This window comes from Ictalurus punctatus, chromosome 3 (genome assembly GCF_001660625.3).
Source record: "Ictalurus punctatus breed USDA103 chromosome 3, Coco_2.0, whole genome shotgun sequence".
Lineage (NCBI taxonomy): Eukaryota > Metazoa > Chordata > Actinopteri > Siluriformes > Ictaluridae > Ictalurus > Ictalurus punctatus.
Window position 1 is genome coordinate 1,403,761 of NC_030418.2, and position 18,508 is coordinate 1,422,268.

Genomic DNA, 18,508 nt, shown 5'->3' on the forward strand with positions numbered 1-18,508 from the left:
TATCAGTTTTGCGAGAGATCACATCTTCGGCTGTCCAAGGCAGTAAAACTGGCTGTGCTCTCTTGGTGGGAGGAGCATACTCTCTCTCCCATGTCAATCACACGGGTCACTAGCCAATCGCAAGAGTCTATAAGCTGATGTATGCGTGATAGGGTGGACAGCGCTTCTCCTCTACCCTGTGACACAGAATGAACAACGGTTTTGAAAAGATGCGGTTGGCTAGCGTCACTTGTCTCGGTGGAAGCACGTGTCGTCCTTCAGGAGAGGAATTTTGGAAGGCAAACGAGGGGAATATAATAATTCTATGATGATTGATTTCATCTTAACCAGACTTATCGGGATTGGTTAATCTTACCTTGGAGTTGTGTGCTCATCCTGAAGTCTCGCTATTTACCTGAGCTAAGGGGGTCTACCTGTGCCTGCGCTATAGAGCAACGTTGTGTTCACATCTTCCTCCTAAAAACAAACAAACAAACAAAAAATATCCATCCAAACGAAATTCTTTCACTCTAGCTGCTTCTACAATCCTACCAATCGAATCTTCGTTAGCCGTTCTCTTGTAGGTTTACGAGAAGACATTTCGGGGGTTTTTTGTTTTGTTTTTTCAGGCGCATCGTGCCACTTTTAATCAAAACGCTCCATGTTCTGAATAAATATCATCCAGATAATCAGAGTGAATAAGCAAACGTCATCTGCATGCAGTCATCTGCATAATGTACAAGCATGTACCGTATAACATCGTACAAATACGATCGACATTTGATAGGCGTTTTTGTCTTTGGCAAACCAGAACCCGGCTGTACATGCGGAGTTAAAAAAAAAAAACGACAACAACAACAACAACAACAAAAAATCAGAAAATAGCTTCTCGGTAGTTTCTCCATGAGTGTCTCCATCGTAAAGAGTAGCCGTCGGGCAAAGTTGTCTAACAAAGTGAGTACACAGTGCTCCTTCCGTCCGACCTACCACCGGCCAAGCACTCACGTTTGAAAAACCGTCGAGGGTCTCAACACGTTTCAATGAAAACTGACGTTTTCGAGAATCTCCGAACAAACCTGGTCCTATTCACATACGGACCAGGGCTTCAGGGGTTGTTTTTTCTTCCGGTTCAGCATTCATTTTTGCTTTTGCTCAGATCACAGCTTCATCGCTGTCTGAGTCAGGACTACGCGGTGTAGAGACGGTGAAAGGTTCTTCTGTTCTGGGTTTGGGTCTGTGTATTTGAGGCGTACAGGTCTGACCCGGTGGATCGTTCTGTTCTGAGAGCAGTCTGAGGATCTGGCCTATTTGTTCCTCTAAAACAGCCATCCTGGAACCCAAAGCTTGGATCTCCGCCCGTAGCTCCAGCCTTGCTTCCTGAAGCGTGGTATGAAACGACAGCCCATGGTGTGAGAACACATCCCTAGAAGGTTGTCCTTCTCCTCCGGAACAGCTGCTATCGCCCGGTTCGGGACTCTGCACTTCTTCTACGTTATCTAGTCTCTGATCGCTTTGGGTTAACCCGCTATCTAACGAGTCTGTTTTTCGGAGCGAGTTCTTTCTGGACCTGGTGACGTCCACGACGCCTTCGATCTGCACCTTGACCTCGGGCGAGAGCCGTTCTATAGACGCCATGTTGTTCAGCCCTTCCTTCCTGCTCTCCTGTGGTGGCGAATCCGGTAGGGCCACGTTGTTTTTCAGCCGCATCCAACCACGACCGGTCGCGACCGGTTTGGCGCGCGCGGTGTTGCTCAGCTTCAAGCGGGTCATGCTCGGGGTCTGATCTCCAGCGGGCTTCAGTTCCATGACGTTGTTTTGTTTGAGCAGGTCACCAGGTTTGGAGAAGGACAGAGAGTTCTGGATCGGTGTGATCTGCGAGATGGTGACCACGCTGCTACAGGAACCTATGCTAGATCTCCCATTCTGCACTGCATGGAGTGTGCTCTGCGGGATGGATGTGTGTGTGTGTTGCAGCTGAGTGTTTGAACATAGCTGGAAGCTATGCGTGTGAAGTTGCTGCTGGTTCTTCTCCACGTCGATCTGGACCGAGGCCTCCTGGTTGCGGAGCTCCTTCTGCTGTTTGAATTTCTGCAAGAGTTTTCGGACCGGGTGGTCCACGGGGATAGTCAGCGGAACCTCGTTCTTCGAGCGCTGACGTTCCTCTTCCTCCTTCTTCACGTCGCTGATCTTACGGAAGACTATCTAAAAAAAAAAAAAAAAAAAAGAAGACGACATATTTATGCACGAGGGCCTTTGGGATATACACAGACTGTTAGAAGAAAAAAAAAAGAAAAAAAAAAGGGTTCCTTACGGGTTCTTAGGAAAATTAAGGCTTCATAGCATCCTAAAGAGGTTCTCCTTAGAACTCACTCTGAAATCTTCTTCTTAGTGCCTAGAAAATGTCATTTGAAATCTAGCTCAACCCTAACTAGGGTTTTAAAAGGTTCTTTAAGGGTTCTTTAAGGAACATCTAAGGTTCTTAGCCTCCTACTTGGACCCATCTATGATGGTTATACAAACTGTTACGGGAACAAACTTAAACTTTCTGCAGAGCCCTACGAAATTGGTTTTAGAATCAGACAGGATTCCTAGTAGGACCGTTCTTTGGAAGACAAGAACCCATAATTATTCAAAGAACCCGCAGAGATCCCTCTGAGAATGCTTGTTGTACGAGCATTATTGCTCTTTATTTAGAATTTAGCTAAAAATTTACCCAAACTGCTTTGTTACTTGGTACACCCTTACACAGAACGGTTCCTCAAGGGTTCATTAAGGGTTCGCCGGATCATTTAGGGTTCTTCGCCCTTAAAAACATTGTACCTGGAACACTCTGATGGTTATATACACCGTTAAGGCAACAAACTTAAACTTTCTGCAGATCCCTACATAAATTAATAAATTCTTTGGAAGCTAAGAACCAATAATAAACCAAACAACCCATCAAGAACCCTCAGAGAAGGTTGTTGTTTGTTTTTATTTTCTTTTTTAATTAGGTAAGTGTTCGGTACAAACTTCAAAATGACTGCTCAGTATTTTCTTCTTAATACCCAGAACCTTCCAGGAGTGTAACATTGAACTAAACTGTCCTTATATCTTCTTTAGAAATAAATAAACAAATCACATCGGATGATTAAAGGCGCCCTGAAATGGTTCTACTCCTTTCTAACACTCTGTAGGGGTGTGTAAGGGTTCCCCCAGACGGACCACCGAAGAACCCTTCAGGGGTGTACATTTAACCTTATTTTTCTTAAACGGTATACGTATAGAAGGTCCGAACGCTTGTTATGAACAGTTAAGAGGAAAGGTTTGCATCCCTCATGCTGTCTGGGTGGAAATCAAAAAAAAAAAGAAGAAATCTAACCCCTGTTGTACAGTTTATCTACGAAAAATTTCATTCAAGGGTGTTACTAAGACAACAATCCCCCCCCCCCCCCCCCCCCCCCCCCCACCGAAAAAAAAAAAAACTCTTGAAAACAAAAGTGCTTTACCACGAGGCTCTCGGTCTCCAGAGCGGATTCGAAGAAGGAAGCGTATGACATCTGGCAGAGTTTTAACAGAAATGTCAAGACAGATGTGCAAAGATTTGCCAGACAGTCTGGCAGCGTCAGAGCAGATGTCAGGAGGAACGTGCCGAGCGACGGGAACGAGAGAACCCGATATTACACCCGGATACGACGCAGGTTTGAGGCAGTCATGAAGGCAATACAAATGAATAGAGAATATTTACAGCATGTATTAAATAAGGAATAAAATACTTGCTGTTAAGGGAAGATCCTCAGCCACAGGACGGTGAGATTAAGTGATGTTCCTCTCACCGTTCTGCTGTACAGACGTGTCTGGCTCCTGTTCTACGGCAACAGTCGTCCGTTTGACAGTTTTCTAATCATTAACGAATGAGACGTGCAACCTTTTATCCGTGTAGTTACGTTTATGCTGTGGAATACCCGTGAAACAAGTCTCGCATTCCGCATGATAAGGACGTAGGCGTACATGCAGCGGTATCGCGTTACGTTATTTCTGTCGTGAAGTTAATGAGGTAAAAAAAAACAAAAAAAACAAACAACAACCCCGAAACAAAACGAGGACGTCTCGTTACCCGGAAACTGCGAAGAGCGCAAAGTCCTTCGTCCTGGAGACGTCGGAAAACTTAAAAGTCAGAGATTTACCTCTGACACTGGAGACTCCTTCCGTAAACGTTAAAGAAACGTCTCCTTACAGAAAACTGTACCGCACTGACATGAGCCCGCTGTTGCTATAGAAACGATAATGCATTTGGACGAGCGTGTGGGCTGGAAATGATTTCAGCTGCACTACTGTCAGATCTTCTGACCAATCAGACCTGACCAATCAGATCTTCTGACCAATCAGACCTGACCAATCAGACCTTCTGACCAATCAGACCTGACCAATCAGATCTTCTGACCAATCAGACCTTCTGACCAATCAGACCTTCTGATCTGACGTACACTTTATCCAGCTGTAATATCTTCGTCGGAACGATTTCACCTCACGCGCTCTCTCTCGCTCTTGGTCTCTCTCTCTCTCACTCTCTTGTGCTCTCTCTCTCTTTCGCTCACTCTCTCTCTTTCTCTCTCTCTCTCAACTCTGAATCTCTCTCTCTCTCTCTCTCTCTCACTCTCTTGTGCTCTCTCACTCTCGCTGACTCTCTCTTACTCTCTTGTGCTCTCTCTCTCTTTCGCTCACTCTCTCTCTTTCTCTCTCACTCTCTCTCTTTCTCTCTCACTCTCTCTGTCTCTCTCACTCTCTCTCTCACTCACTCTCTCTCTGTCTCTCTCTCTCACTCACTCTCTCTCTTTCTCTCTCTCGCTCACTCTCTCTCTCTCTCTCACTCTCTCTCTCTCACTCTCTTGTGCTCTCTCTCTCTTTCTCGCTCACTCTCTCTCTCTCTCTCTCACTCTGCTCATGATCTGGCATTAACAATGCGGTGAGTGATCGCTGTTCGTAAAACATATATAAAAAAAGATATTTTCACAACACAATCCCCGTCTTCGCCGCACGGGCAGGCGGATTAAAATCACATTTTCTCTGAGCGCTTTCTACGCTTGCTACTCATTGTGTCAAGAAATACATTATTTAAGAAATCCTGACTCTTCAGTTCAGACATTCCGTACATAATTACATTAATACTGAGCTGCGCTGTAAAAAAACAAACAAACAAAAAACCAAAGCAGTCTCTGCGTGTAATCTGTGTGTTTGCAGATCGGTGTGTAGGACACTTCGATAAGGAGTCCGTCATGACGGTGACACTAATAACCAAAGACTGTACATTTTTCTTTCCTTTTCTAAATTAAGCACCAACATCTACTGTCTCTTTTCGACGGTCCTTTGGAGATCTCCCTCCCTCTTGATTTATTTATTTCCACTGATTCTTGTCCTTTTATTTCCCATCTGTCTCTCCTCCTTTCCTCTCCCGCCTGCAGCTCTCCTAAGGCTCGGTGATGGGAAAGACGGCTTAGGCGACTTGCTCCATGTTAAATTATTTATCCTGTCCTTTAGCTTCATCGCAGTGCTTCTGATAGTCTCCAGATTCAAAAAATAAATAAATAAATAAAACGCAGCAGGCACTCACTGTACGTGTCTGACTCTAAAGCGATACAGTAGTTCTGAAGAAACCGAAGAACCTCTTACTTCCTGTATGACTTTCTTTCTTCTTCCTCATTTACCCGATTCTCTAACCTGAACTCACTCACTCCTGTGGGATGTTCGGGACAGGAAGTTGCATCATCATCGTCATCATCATCATCATCATCGTCATCATTTCCAAGTTCCCGGGATGAAGAAAAACGACGTTCTCCCTTTTTACCAACGATGCAGCGATTTTCGTCTTTAAAAGTACAACCCCGTGTCGTAAATCATCGACCGGCCGTGAATTATTAATTAATTAAAAAAAATCAATCAAATTAGCTAACGTCTTTGTGTCAGTAGATCGGACACCGACGAACCACATTTTGTGCATCTGTGTCACTCTATGATTGAAAAACTGAACCGCGGTATTTGAAGGCGCAATGCCGCCACTTGTAAAGAGATATACACGTAAACTCACATTTTATAAGATTCAATGCTAACAAACAAAAGCAAAACTATTTTTAAAAGGTTACACAGGATAAACGGTACCACGTGGTACCGAGTACCAATGGTTGTGGATTCGTCCGGACGACTGATCTTTCTTTGTGTTGTTTAAGAGGACTACGAGGGCCTCTAAATAGCACAGATACCACATTTCGGGTCCACTTTGGCTGTTTGTTTCTAAAATTCTGTGTATTAGCGCCACGTGTAGGGACTAAATAGAGCGCAGAGGCAGTTGTGTCGACGTCGACGTCCCACGCACTGCCTGCATTTATCTTTCAGCGCCAGCAGCCAGACAGCAGGACACACGGAGAATAATATTTTTGTCTCTCCCTCTCAAACACACACACACACACACACACACACACACACACACACACAGATTCCACTCTACCTCCTTCCAGTAAGCCATAATGAATTAACTGAGATATTTCCATCACCAGTGGGAGATTCTGAATTTTCTATTCTCTTATAATCTAATAATGTGAAGTAATGAATACTCATTACACACTCGACAGTGCTGAGGCCTCCGGGCTGTTCCCGTGTGATTCATTGCTTATTTATAGCCAGAAACTAATCTCAAAAGTCCGAACGGACATGATAATACCGTACATATACTTTTTTTTTTTTTTTTAACCAAAAGCGGCCCTGACAGATTTAATCCCTTTCATCATTCGTCTTTCCCGCTACCTTCCTTCCAAGAAGAAGTCCGTTTGAATAATTCGCTACGCCGGATGAATAATTAAAACAAGTCGTTTTAAGCGTGAAGATGGCACGCGCGTTTATACGCACGTGGAAAAAAAAAAAAAAAAAACAGCGTCAGACACTTGTGGCTGGCGTGAAGACAAACGTAACGCGCTCGGTTTCAGAAATAACGGGCGAGCTGGAACCGATTTACGTCGCACGCGTCGATACATTAGGGACAAATGAGCGTTCAGTCTTCTACGTGGGGTTTGTTGAGGGTTCTCAAACTATTTATTTTTGGGAGGGGACAAAGAAACAAAGAAATGTTCGATATCTTGAATATTCGACAATCTAGATTCAGTGTGAAGAAATAGATTTATACTGACGGGTTTACTTCCTTTGTGTGAAAGTCCTGTCTCTTTCGCTGAAGCACGTGCTCATACAACATTCTAATGGATTCGCTCTGACACGTATCGTCAGGTTTTACACACCGTACAGCTCGGATCAGCCAACCAGGACACACACAAACCTAAATGTTAGGTCACCTGCTGTTAGTGTTAGTGTTAGTGTTAGTGATAGTGTTAGTGATAGTGTTAGTGATAGTGTGCGTGTTAGTGTTAGTGTCAGTGTTAGTGTCAGTGTTAGTGATAGTGTTAGTGATAGTGTTAGTGATAGTGTTAGTGATAGTGTGCGTGTTAGTGTTAGTGTTAGTGTCAGTGTTAGTGTCAGTGATAGTGTTAGTGATAGTGTTAGTGATAGTGTTTGTGTCAGTGTTAGTGATAGTGTCAGTGTTAATGTTAATGATAGTGTTAGTGATAGTGATAGTGTCAGTGTTAGTGATAGTGTTAGTGATAGTGTTAGTGATAGTGTTAGCGATAGTGTGCGGGTTGTGTTAGTGTTAGTGATAGTGTCAGTGTTAGTGTCAGTGTTAGTGTTAGTGATAGTGTTAGTGATAGTGTTTGTGTCAGTGTTAGTGATAGTGTCAGTGTTAATGTTAATGATAGTGTTAGTGATAGTGTTAGTGATAGTGTCAGTGTTAGTGATAGTGTTTGTGATAGTGATAGTGTTAGTGATAGTGTTAGTGATAGTGTTAGTGATAGTGTGCATGTTAGTGTTAGTGATAGTGTCAGTGTTAGTGATAGTGTTAGTGATAGTGTTAGTGATAGTGTCAGTGTTAGTGTCAGTGTTAGTGATAGTGTCAGTGTTAATGTTAATGATAGTGTTAGTGATAGTGTTAGTGATAGTGTTAGTGTTAGTGATAGTGTTAGTGATAGTGTTAGTGATAGTGTTAGTGATAGTGATAGTGTTAGTGATAGTGTTAGTGATAGTGTTAGTGAGAGTGTTAATGATAGTGTTAGTGATAGTGTTAGTGATAGTGTCAGTGTTAGTGTTAGTGATAGTGTTTGTGATAGTGTGCGTGTTAGTGATAGTGTTAGTGATAGTGATAGTGTTAGTGATAGTGTTAGTGATAGTGTGCGTGTTAGTGATAGTGTTAGTGATAGTGATAGTGTTAGTGATAGTGTTAGTGATAGTGTTAGTGTTAGTGATAGTGTTAGTGATAGTGTTAGTGATAGTGTTAGTGAGAGTGTTAATGATAGTGTTAGTGATAGTGTTAGTGATAGTGTCAGTGTTAGTGTTAGTGATAGTGTTTGTGATAGTGTGCGTGTTAGTGTCAGTGTTAGTGTGCGTGTCAGTGATAGTGATAGTGTTAGTGATAGTGTTAGTGATAGTGATACTGTTAGTGTTAGTGATAGTGTTAGTGTTAGTGATAGTGTTAGTGATAGTGATACTGTTAGTGTTAGTGATAGTGTTAGTGATAGTGTTAGTGTTAATGATAGTGTTAGTGATAGTGTTAGTGTTAGTGATAGTGTTAGTGATAGTGTTAGTGTGCGTGTTAGTGATAGTGATAGTGTTAGTGATAGTGTTAGTGATAGTGTTAGTGTTAGTGAGAGTGTTAGTGATAGTGTTAGTGATAGTGTTTGTGATAGTGTCAGTGTTAGTGATAGTGTTTGTGATAGTGTCAGTGTTAGTGTTAGTGATAGTGTTAGTGATAGTGTCAGTGTTAGTGTCAGTGTTAGTGATAGTGTCAGTGTTAATGTTAATGATAGTGTTAGTGATAGTGTTAGTGATAGTGATAGTGTTAGTGATAGTGTGCGTGTTAGTGTTAGTGATAGTGTCAGTGTTAGTGTTAGTGATAGTGTTAGTGATAGTGATAGTGTCAGTGTTAATGTTAATGATAGTGTTAGTGATAGTGTTAGTGATAGTGATAGTGATAGTGTTAGTGATAGTGTGCGTGTTAGTGTTAGTGTTAGTGATAGTGTTAGTGATAGTGTGCGTGTTAGTGTTAGTGATAGTGTTAGTGTTAGTGTCAGTGTTAGTGTTAGTGATAGTGTTAGTGATAGTGATAGTGTCAGTGTTAGTGTCAGTGTTAGTGATAGTGTCAGTGTTAATGTTAATGATAGTGTTAGTGATAGTGTTAGTGATAGTGTCAGTGTTAGTGATAGTGTTTGTGATAGTGTTAGTGATAGTGTTAGTGATAGTGTCAGTGTTAGTGATAGTGTTAGTGTTAGTGATAGTGTTAGTGATAGTGTGCGTGTTAGTGTTAGTGATAGTGTCAGTGTTACTGTTAGTGTTAGTGATAGTGTTAGTGATAGTGTTAGTGATAGTGTCAGTGTTAGTGATAGTGTGCGTGTTAGTGTCAGTGTTAGTGTGCGTGTCAGTGATAGTGATAGTGTTAGTGATAGTGTTAGTGATAGTGATACTGTTAGTGTTAGTGATAGTGTTAGTGTTAGTGATAGTGTTAGTGATAGTGTTAGTGTGCGTGTTAGTGATAGTGTTAGTGTTAGTGATAGTGTTAGTGTTAGTGATAGTGTCAGTGATAGTGATAGTGTGCGTGTTAGTGATAGTGTTAGTGATAGTGTTAGTGATAGTGTTAGTGATAGTGTTAGTGATAGTGTTAGTGTGCGTGTTAGTGATAGTGTTAGTGTTAGTGATAGTGTGCGTGTTAGTGATAGTGTTAGTGATAGTGTTAGTGATAGTGTTACTGTTAGTGATAGTGTTAGTGATAGTGTTAGTGATAGTGTTAGTGTGCGTGTCAGTGATAGTGTTAGTGTTAGTGATAGTGTTAGTGTTAGTGATAGTGTTAGTGATAGTGTGCGTGTTAGTGATAGTGTTAGTGATAGTGATAGTGTTAGTGATACTGTTAGTGTTAGTGATAGTGTTAGTGATAGTGTTAGTGATAGTGTGCGTGTTAGTGTTAGTGATAGTGTTAGTGATAGTGTTAGTGATAGTGTTAGTGTTAGTGATAGTGTTAGTGATAGTGTTAGTGATAGTGTTAGTGTTAGTGATAGTGTGCGTGTTAGTGTGCGTGTTAGTGATAGTGTTAGTGATAGTGATAGTGTTAGTGATAGTGTTAGTGATAGTGTTAGTGATAGTGTTAGTGTTAGTGATAGTGTTAGTGTTAGTGATAGTGTTAGTGTTAGTGATAGTGTTAGTGATAGTGTTAGTGATAGTGTTAGTGTTAGTGATAGTGTGCGTGTTAGTGATAGTGTTAGTGATAGTGTGCGTGTTAGTGATAGTGTTAGTGATAGTGATAGTGTTAGTGATAGTGTTAGTGATAGTGTGCGTGTTAGTGTTAGTGATAGTGTTAGTGATAGTGTTAGTGATAGTGTTAGTGATAGTGTGCGTGTTAGTGTTAGTGATAGTGTTAGTGATAGTGTTAGTGTCAGTGTTAGTGTCAGTGTTAGTGTCAGTGTTAGTGTCAGTGTTAGTGTGCGTGTCAGTGATAGTGTTAGTGTCAGTGATAGTGTCAGTGTTAGTGTCAGTGTTAGTGTGCGTGTCAGTGATAGTGTTAGTGTGCGTGTTAGTGTCAGTGATAGTGTTAGTGTGCGTGTTAGTGATAGTGTTAGTGATAGTGCTAGTGATAGTGTCAGTGTTAGTGTCAGTGTTAGTGTGCGTGTCAGTGATAGTGTTAGTGTGCATGTTAGTGTCAGTGATAGTGTTAGTGTGCGTGTTAGTGATAGTGTTAGTGATAGTGTTAGTGATAGTGTTAGTGATAGTGTGCGTGTTAGTGTTAATGATAGTGTTAGTGATAGTGTTAGTGATAGTGTTAGTGATAGTGATAGTGTTAGTGATAGTGTTAGTGATAGTGTGCGTGTTAGTGTTAGTGATAGTGTCAGTGATAGTGTCAGTGTTAGTGTCAGTGTTAGTGTGCATGTCAGTGATAGTGTTAGTGTGCGTGATAGTGTTAGTGATAGTGTTAGTGTCAGTGATAGTATTAGTGATAGTGTTAGTGTGCATGTTAGTGTGCGTGTTAGTGTGCGTGTTAGTGTCAGTGTTAGTGTGCGTGTTAGTGATAGTGTTAGTGTGCGTGTTAGTGTGCGTGTTAGTGTCCGTGTTAGTGTGCCTGTTAGTGATAGTGTTAGTGTGCGCGTTAGTGTGCGTGTCAGTGATAGTGTTAGTGTGCGCGTTAGTGTGCGTGTCAGTGATAGTGTTAGTGTGCGCGTTAGTGTGCGTGTCAGTGATAGTGATAGTGTGCGTGTTAGTGTCAGTGTTAGTGTGCGTGTCAGTGATAGTGTTAGTGTGCGCGTTAGTGTTAGTGGGTTTTCATCGTAATTTCAAAGACAGTTCGAACACTCCACCTTTCCTCGGAGCCGTCCGTCCTAACGCGCAGACGGAGGGAAGTATTGGGTCGATGGAAATGCGGATCAGAAGGAGGAAACGGCGTACGGAGAAGCCTGATCAACATGTCTCATGAACCAGTTTCCGTGCCAACTGGGTTAATATTGTGCAGCGAGGTGTGAGTCAGGGGAAGCGACATCTATGACATGTTTACCATAAACTGAGTGTGTCTGAGAACATCGGGCGGTGTGTGTGAACAAAATTCTTCATGTGTGTAAGTCACGGGTCCTAATTACATGGGAAAGGAAGACTAATCGTCAAGATGCGTTCACTCTTATTATTATTATTATTATTATTATTATTATTATTATTATTATTGATGTTGTTGTTATTAGTATTATTGTTGTTCTAATCATAATTATTGTCATTATTATTGCTATTGTTGTTATTGTTATCAATGTTATTATTACTGTTGTTGTTATTATTGTTATTGCTGTTATTATTATTGTTGTTGTTGTTGTTATTTATTATTATTAATGAAATGATTGTTGAAAGCGTTTGATACTATTATAGTGCATGAAGTTTTGTGAAATCTAAAAGCAGCTGACTTTTCTTATGCAGTACACACAAAAGCATGTGTGTGTGTGTGTGTGTGTGTGTGTGTGAGAGAGAGAGAGAGAGAGAGAGAGAGAGAAGCCAGAGGCATTTCTGTTTCATGCTAATCACTGTAGAGCAGTGCAGCCTTGCTGACTGTCAGAGGATAATTAGGAGGCTTGCAGGTGTGTACACGCACACACACACACACACACACACACACACACACACACACACTCCTCATTAGTTAATAATGGAAGACTCCACCTTGCAGTTATTCCAACACAGCTGGAGAAAGTAATGTAATTACCTGATATCACTGCTGTGGCGACCTTCTTTTGTCGCATTTTTTCTGTGTATGTGTGCGTGAGAGCGTGTGTATGTGTGCGTGAGAGCGTGTGTGTGTGTGTGTGTGTGTGTGTGTGTGTGTGTGTGTTGCATCAGCACTTGGACATGGTTTAGAAACTTCTAGACGCCTCACTGGACCAGAACAGCCATTATGGCATAATTCCATAAGACGAGTGACGAGCAAAGGAGACTCGCTTTCTCATCCGCAGGGTGTGTGTGTGTGTGTGTGTGTGTGTGTGTGTGTGTGTGTGTGTGTGTGGGGCACTTCGCTTGGTTTCTCATCAAGCGTTTGCAGTGACATTATGCACTGCATGGATGTTACAGAAACACACAGAGAGGCAGAATGAGAAAAAAGAAAGACAGTGTGAGTAAAACAATGAGGCGCACACACACACACACACACACACACACACACACACACACACACACACACACACTCATTAGAAGCATCCATCTCCTCAAGCATTTCTGGGTCATATTATATATGTATTAGCTGTTGTGTGTGTGTGTGTGTGTGTGTGTGTGTGTGTGTGTGTGTGTGTGTGTGTGTGTCTTTCCACTCAGGTTCACAAGCTAACAAGCACAAGGAAAAAGCACTTGACAACTCTCTCTCTCTCTCGCACACACACACACCTACACACCACACACACACACACAGCACACACACCTACACACACCACACACACACCTACACACACACACCTACACACACCACACACACACCTACACACACACACACACACACCACACCACATCTCTCCTGCTGTCCTTTTTGCCTGACAGGTACAAGCTCAAATCCTAAATCTTTTATTCTGTACATAAAAACTCACTCGAGTGTGAAATTCTCTCTGAACACACTGCTTCGAGTTCCTCACTCTCCTCGCGAGAGCTTCACAGCCAAGAAATATTCTCCTCCGTAACCGCAGATGAGTGCATTCTCACGGACACGAACGCTTTGTTTTTAAATAAAATGCTATTTTAGGGATGGAGGGAGAGAAAGAGAAAGAGAGAAAGAGAGAGAAAGAGAGAGGGAGAGAGAGAGGAGGGGGAAAGAGAGAGGGGGGGGGGAAGAGAGAGAGAGAGAGAGAGAGAGAGAGAGAGAGAGAGAGGGAAAGAGAGAGAGAGAGAGAGGGGGGAAAGAGAGAGGGGGGGAAGAGAGAGAGAGAGAGAGAGAGAGGGGGGAAAGAGAGAGAGAGAGGGGGGGGGGGGGAAGAGAGAGAGAGAGAGAGAGAGAGAGAGAGAGAGGGGGGAAAGAGAGAGAGAGGGGGGGGGGAGAGAGAGAGGGGGGGGGGAGAGAGGGGGGGAAGAGAGAGAGAGAGAGAGGGGGGGGGGGGAAGAGAGAGAGAGAGAGAGGGAGAGAGAGAGAGGGGGGAAAGAGAGAGAGAGGGAAAGAGAGGGAGAGAGGGAGAGAGGGAAAGAGAGAGAGAGAGGGAAAGAGAGAGAGAGAGGGAAAGAGAGGGAGAGAGAGAAAGAGAGAGAGAGAGAGGGAGAGAGAGAGGGGGGGAAAGAGAGAGAGAGAGAGAGAGAGAGGGAAAGAGAGAGAGAGAGGGAAAGAGAGGGAAAGAGAGAGAGAGAGAGAGAGAGAGAGAGATGAAAGCTTGAAATTCTGATCATTGTTTGTTATCCTACATGCAAAATTTCCATCAGTTAGGATGCATTATTCAGCTTTTAAAACCGAAGACTTAAACCGAAGGGAATCATTAATCAACTAATCAATCAGATCAATCAGAAAGAAAGAGAAAGAAAGAAAGAAAGAAAGAAAGAAAGAAAGAAAGTGGATGGTTGAATGAATGAGCGGACGGATGGACAGATGGACGGGGGAATGTATGAATGGATGGATAGAGATGATTTGATAAATGGTAGTACTTAAAGAAAAAGAAAATAGAAAACTAAGAAATATAGATAGATGGATGGATGGATGGATGAAAGGATGGTGAATATATGATGGATGGATGAAAGGATGGTGAATATATGATGGATGGATGAAAGGATGGTGAATATATGATGGATGGATGAAAGGATGGATAAATGGGTGGATGATAGTAATAAAAAAAAAAAAGAAGAAGAAAGAAAACAGAAACAAAACCAAGACGTCTGAATGCATGTCTGGATGGATGGATAAATGGATGCACGGAAGGATGAAAGGATGGTTAAAATATGATGGATGGATGATGGATGGATTGATTAAAGGATGGTTAATATATGATGGATGGATGGATGGATAGATGATATTAGTTTAAAAAAAAAATTAAAATTAAAATAAAACCGTGACATATGAATGCATGTCTGGATGTCTGGATAGACAGACAGACAGACAGACAGATAGATAGATAGACAGATTGACAGACAGTAGTAGAGAATGAAAAAGAAAGCGGATAAAACACAAGACCAAGACGTCTGAATGCATGCCTGATAGACGGATAAAAGGATGGATGGGAAAATGTATAAATAGATAGCTGGAAGGATGGATGTATGAATGGATCCGCGGGTCAGTGTACGGATGGATGGGTGAACAGGTGGGTTTTCTCTGGATGGAGCGAGAAGAAGAAAGGAAGTGTATATCTAATGACGGGCTGGGCTGGTTGGAGGGCTGTCCTGCTGCAGCATATCTCACCGCTAATTGCTAATTACTGCTTTCAGGTTGGGTTTCAGCCTCAGGTGCGAACTGCAGGAACAACGGGGATAAATTATAACTGTATTCTCTCCAGCATTCGGGGAACTCGTGTTCCGTCTCCGACTAGATTTACTACGCTGATTACTCCAAGTCTGTTAGTTGAGAGATTCAGGGCTTTGTAAGAAGAAAGAGAGAGAGAGCGATTATAGAAAGGTACAAAAAGTGAGACTGAGAAAGTGACGGGAAGAGACAGAGGAGCAGAGCAGACAGAGCGAAACAAAGAGCGAGAGAAAGATGCTTTGAACCAACCAATGGGGATTGGAGACCCAGACTTCCTCTTCGTCACTACTGATTTTACTACACATTTTACCCATAATCCTCCTGGTGCCCGTTCGCTCTAGACGGTGGTCAATAAGATTAGTGCAGTGAGGGCCGAGACACAAAGAGATTCTTGCTTTCATGACGAAAGAAGGCGACATGCGAGTGCTTCTGAGGCACAGTCGGGAACGGATGAAGGTTTTCATGGGAATTATTACAATTCTTTTGGATTAGTATACAACGAAAAGGTGTCTATAAAAAGCAGGAGGATGAAACTTCAAAACATGAAAAATACAAGAAGATGATGCGAAAGTGTGTGTGTGTGTGTGTGTGTGTGTGTGTGTGTGTGTCGTACCCGTTTGCGCAGGTTGCAGGTGAGGATGAGATTGCGGGAGAAGGAGTTGGCGAACGCCGTGTAGAAGTCGAGCACTTTTAGCAGAGCGTCTCTGTGAATGATGTGCAAATCGCAGTAGGTTAGCGCTCTGACGTTAGCGCACGAGTGAGCTAGCGTCGTCTCCTTCCAGAACACGTCGCCGAACACATCACCTTTACCTGAGAGAGAGAGAAAGAGAGAGAGAGAGAGAGAGAGAGAGAGAGAGAGAAGGGCACTCAGACAAGGGCAAGAATTTCTGTGTGAGTGACAAACTCTTGAATTCAAATCTTCACAAGATCAATTTTTGAAAGAAAGATAGAAGGAAAGAAAGAAAAAAGAAAGAAAGGTTAAAGGGTTTTTTTGGTGAATGAATGAGTGGACAAATGAATGGAAGGATGGATGAATGGAAGGATGGATGGATGGATGGATGGATGGATGGATTGATGAATGGATAGACGAATGGGTAAACGGATAGGTGGATGGATGGAAGAAAGGGCAGAAGGATGAACGTGTAGACAGATGGAAGATGGATAGGTGTGTGCATGGATGGATGGATGAATGGATGGGAGTGTAGACAGTTGGGTAGCTGGACGGATGTATGGAGGAATAGATGGATGGGTGGATATATGGATGGAAGAATGGGGAGAAAAATAGGCATGTAGACAGATGGATAGGTATATGGAAGGAAAGATAGTGGACTGAAGGACAGATGGATGGATGGATCGATAGAAGGAAGGAAGAATGGATGCTCTGACAAATAGGTAAATAGACGGATGGAGCGATAAACCAACTGATAGACAGATGGATGCACAGATGGGTAGATGAATAGGTAGAAGAATGGATGTCTAGACAGATGGGTAAATGGATGGATGGATGACAGGATGGGGTAAAAGAATGGAAGTGTAGACAGATGGGTAAACTGTTTGAGATTTTAACATGAGAGCTCTTTCACACGTAGGAACCCCGATCTGATCTGAAGCTCAGCTCATCGCTGATTGCTTCACCTTGTTCCAATGAACAAATTTGTCAGTAAGTGGCGGAGCACGCGAGGCCAATTAAATACAAATTAGCCAGGACAACGAGCACACGAGGCGTGTGTTTCATAAGGAATCGTATTATTAACAAAGCACACTGTACAGTACGCCCCAACGCGTTCACCAACGAGACGACCGCAACGCACTGCGTGTCTGAAATCACAACGTGGCACTTTACAGTGAAGAGTTGGACGCTATTTCACTTCAGTACGGACCGGTTCTCTGCTAAAAGTACAAACGGAAGAATGGTCATGTGATATCATGCAAAAACATGTGGTCATCACTGGAGTTCATATCAAAAAGAAGGAAAACGGAAATAAGACAAAGCCTAAATTCCATAAACTGAACACTACTCTGACAAATAGTATGTGTACTATAAAAGTACTGAAAAAAGTTCCAGTATGAGTATCTGTACTTGTGTACTATTTAGAGCAGTAGTACACTGATTTCAGTGTGGCCAAGAGTTTAAACAGTCTACTCGATCTTTTTGTTGGACGGTGAATATATGATGGATGGATAGATGGATGGATGGATGGATGGTAAATGGCGCACTTATATAGCGCTTTTATCCAAAGCGCTTTACACTGTGTCTCATTCACCCGTTCACACACACACCAATGGTAGCAGAGCTGCCATGCGAGGCGCTAACTTGCCATCGGGAGCAACTTGGGGTTCAGTGTCTTGCCCAAGGACACTTCGGTATGTGGATTAGTGCGATTAGTGGACGACCCGCTCTACCACCTGATCCACAGCCACCCCATGGTGTCATATATTCATCATATATCATATATATGATGGATGGATGGATGGGTGGTTGGTGGATATGTAATGGATGGATGGATGGATGGATGGATGGTGAATATATGATGGATGGATGGATGGATGGTGAATATATGATGGATGGATGGATGGTGAATATATGATGGATGGATGGTGAATATATGATGGATGGATGGTGAATATATGATGGATGGATGGATGGATGGTGAATATATGATGGATGGATGGATGGATGGTGAATATATGATGGATGGATGGATGGTGAATATATGATGGATGGATGGTGAATATATGATGGATGAATGGTGAATATATGATGGATGGATGGATGGTGAATATATGATGGATGGATGGTGAATATATGATGGATGGATGGTGAATATATGATGGATGGATGGTGAATATATGATGGATGGATGGATGGTGAATATATGATGGATGGATGGATGGATGGATGGATGGATGGTGAATATATGATGGATGGATGGATGGTGAATATATGATGGATGGATGGATGGATGGTGAATATATGATGGATGGATGGATGGTGAATATATGATGGATGGATGGTGAATATATGATGGATGGATGGTGAATATATGATGGATGGATGGTGAATATATGATGGATGGATGGATGGTGAATATATGATGGATGGATGGATGGATGGATGGATGGATGGTGAATATATGATGGATGGATGGATGGTGAATATATGATGGATGGATGGATGGATGGTGAATATATGATGGATGGATGGTGAATATATGATGGATGGATGGTGAATATATGATGGATGGATGGATGGTGAATATATGATGGATGGATGGATGGATGGTGAATATATGATGGATGGATGGTGAATATATGATGGATGGATGGTGAATATATGATGGATGGATGGTGAATATATGATGGATGGATGATGAATATATGATGGATGGTGAATACATGATGGATGGATGGATGGATGGATGGTGAATATATGATGGATGGATGGATGGATGGATGGTGAATATATGATGGATGGATGGTGAATATATGATGGATGGATGGATGGTGAATACATGATGGATG

At 42.4% G+C, this 18,508-nt stretch overlaps 1 protein-coding gene across 1 annotated transcript in view; it reads right to left on the bottom strand.

The window, feature by feature from the left end:
* Positions 1 to 253: 253 nt before the first annotated feature.
* The window catches only part of kcnh5b (potassium voltage-gated channel, subfamily H (eag-related), member 5b), a 42,655-nt gene continuing 24,400 nt past the window's right edge, over positions 254 to 18,508 (bottom strand). The window contains exons 10-11 of the mRNA XM_017464720.3: positions 15,600 to 15,796; positions 254 to 2,181 (exon numbers count right to left, since the gene is read on the bottom strand). Coding sequence (XP_017320209.1) covers positions 1,132 to 2,181; positions 15,600 to 15,796 — 1,247 coding nt within the window. The 3' untranslated portion in view covers positions 254 to 1,131. The remainder of the gene's footprint in view (positions 2,182 to 15,599; positions 15,797 to 18,508) is intronic.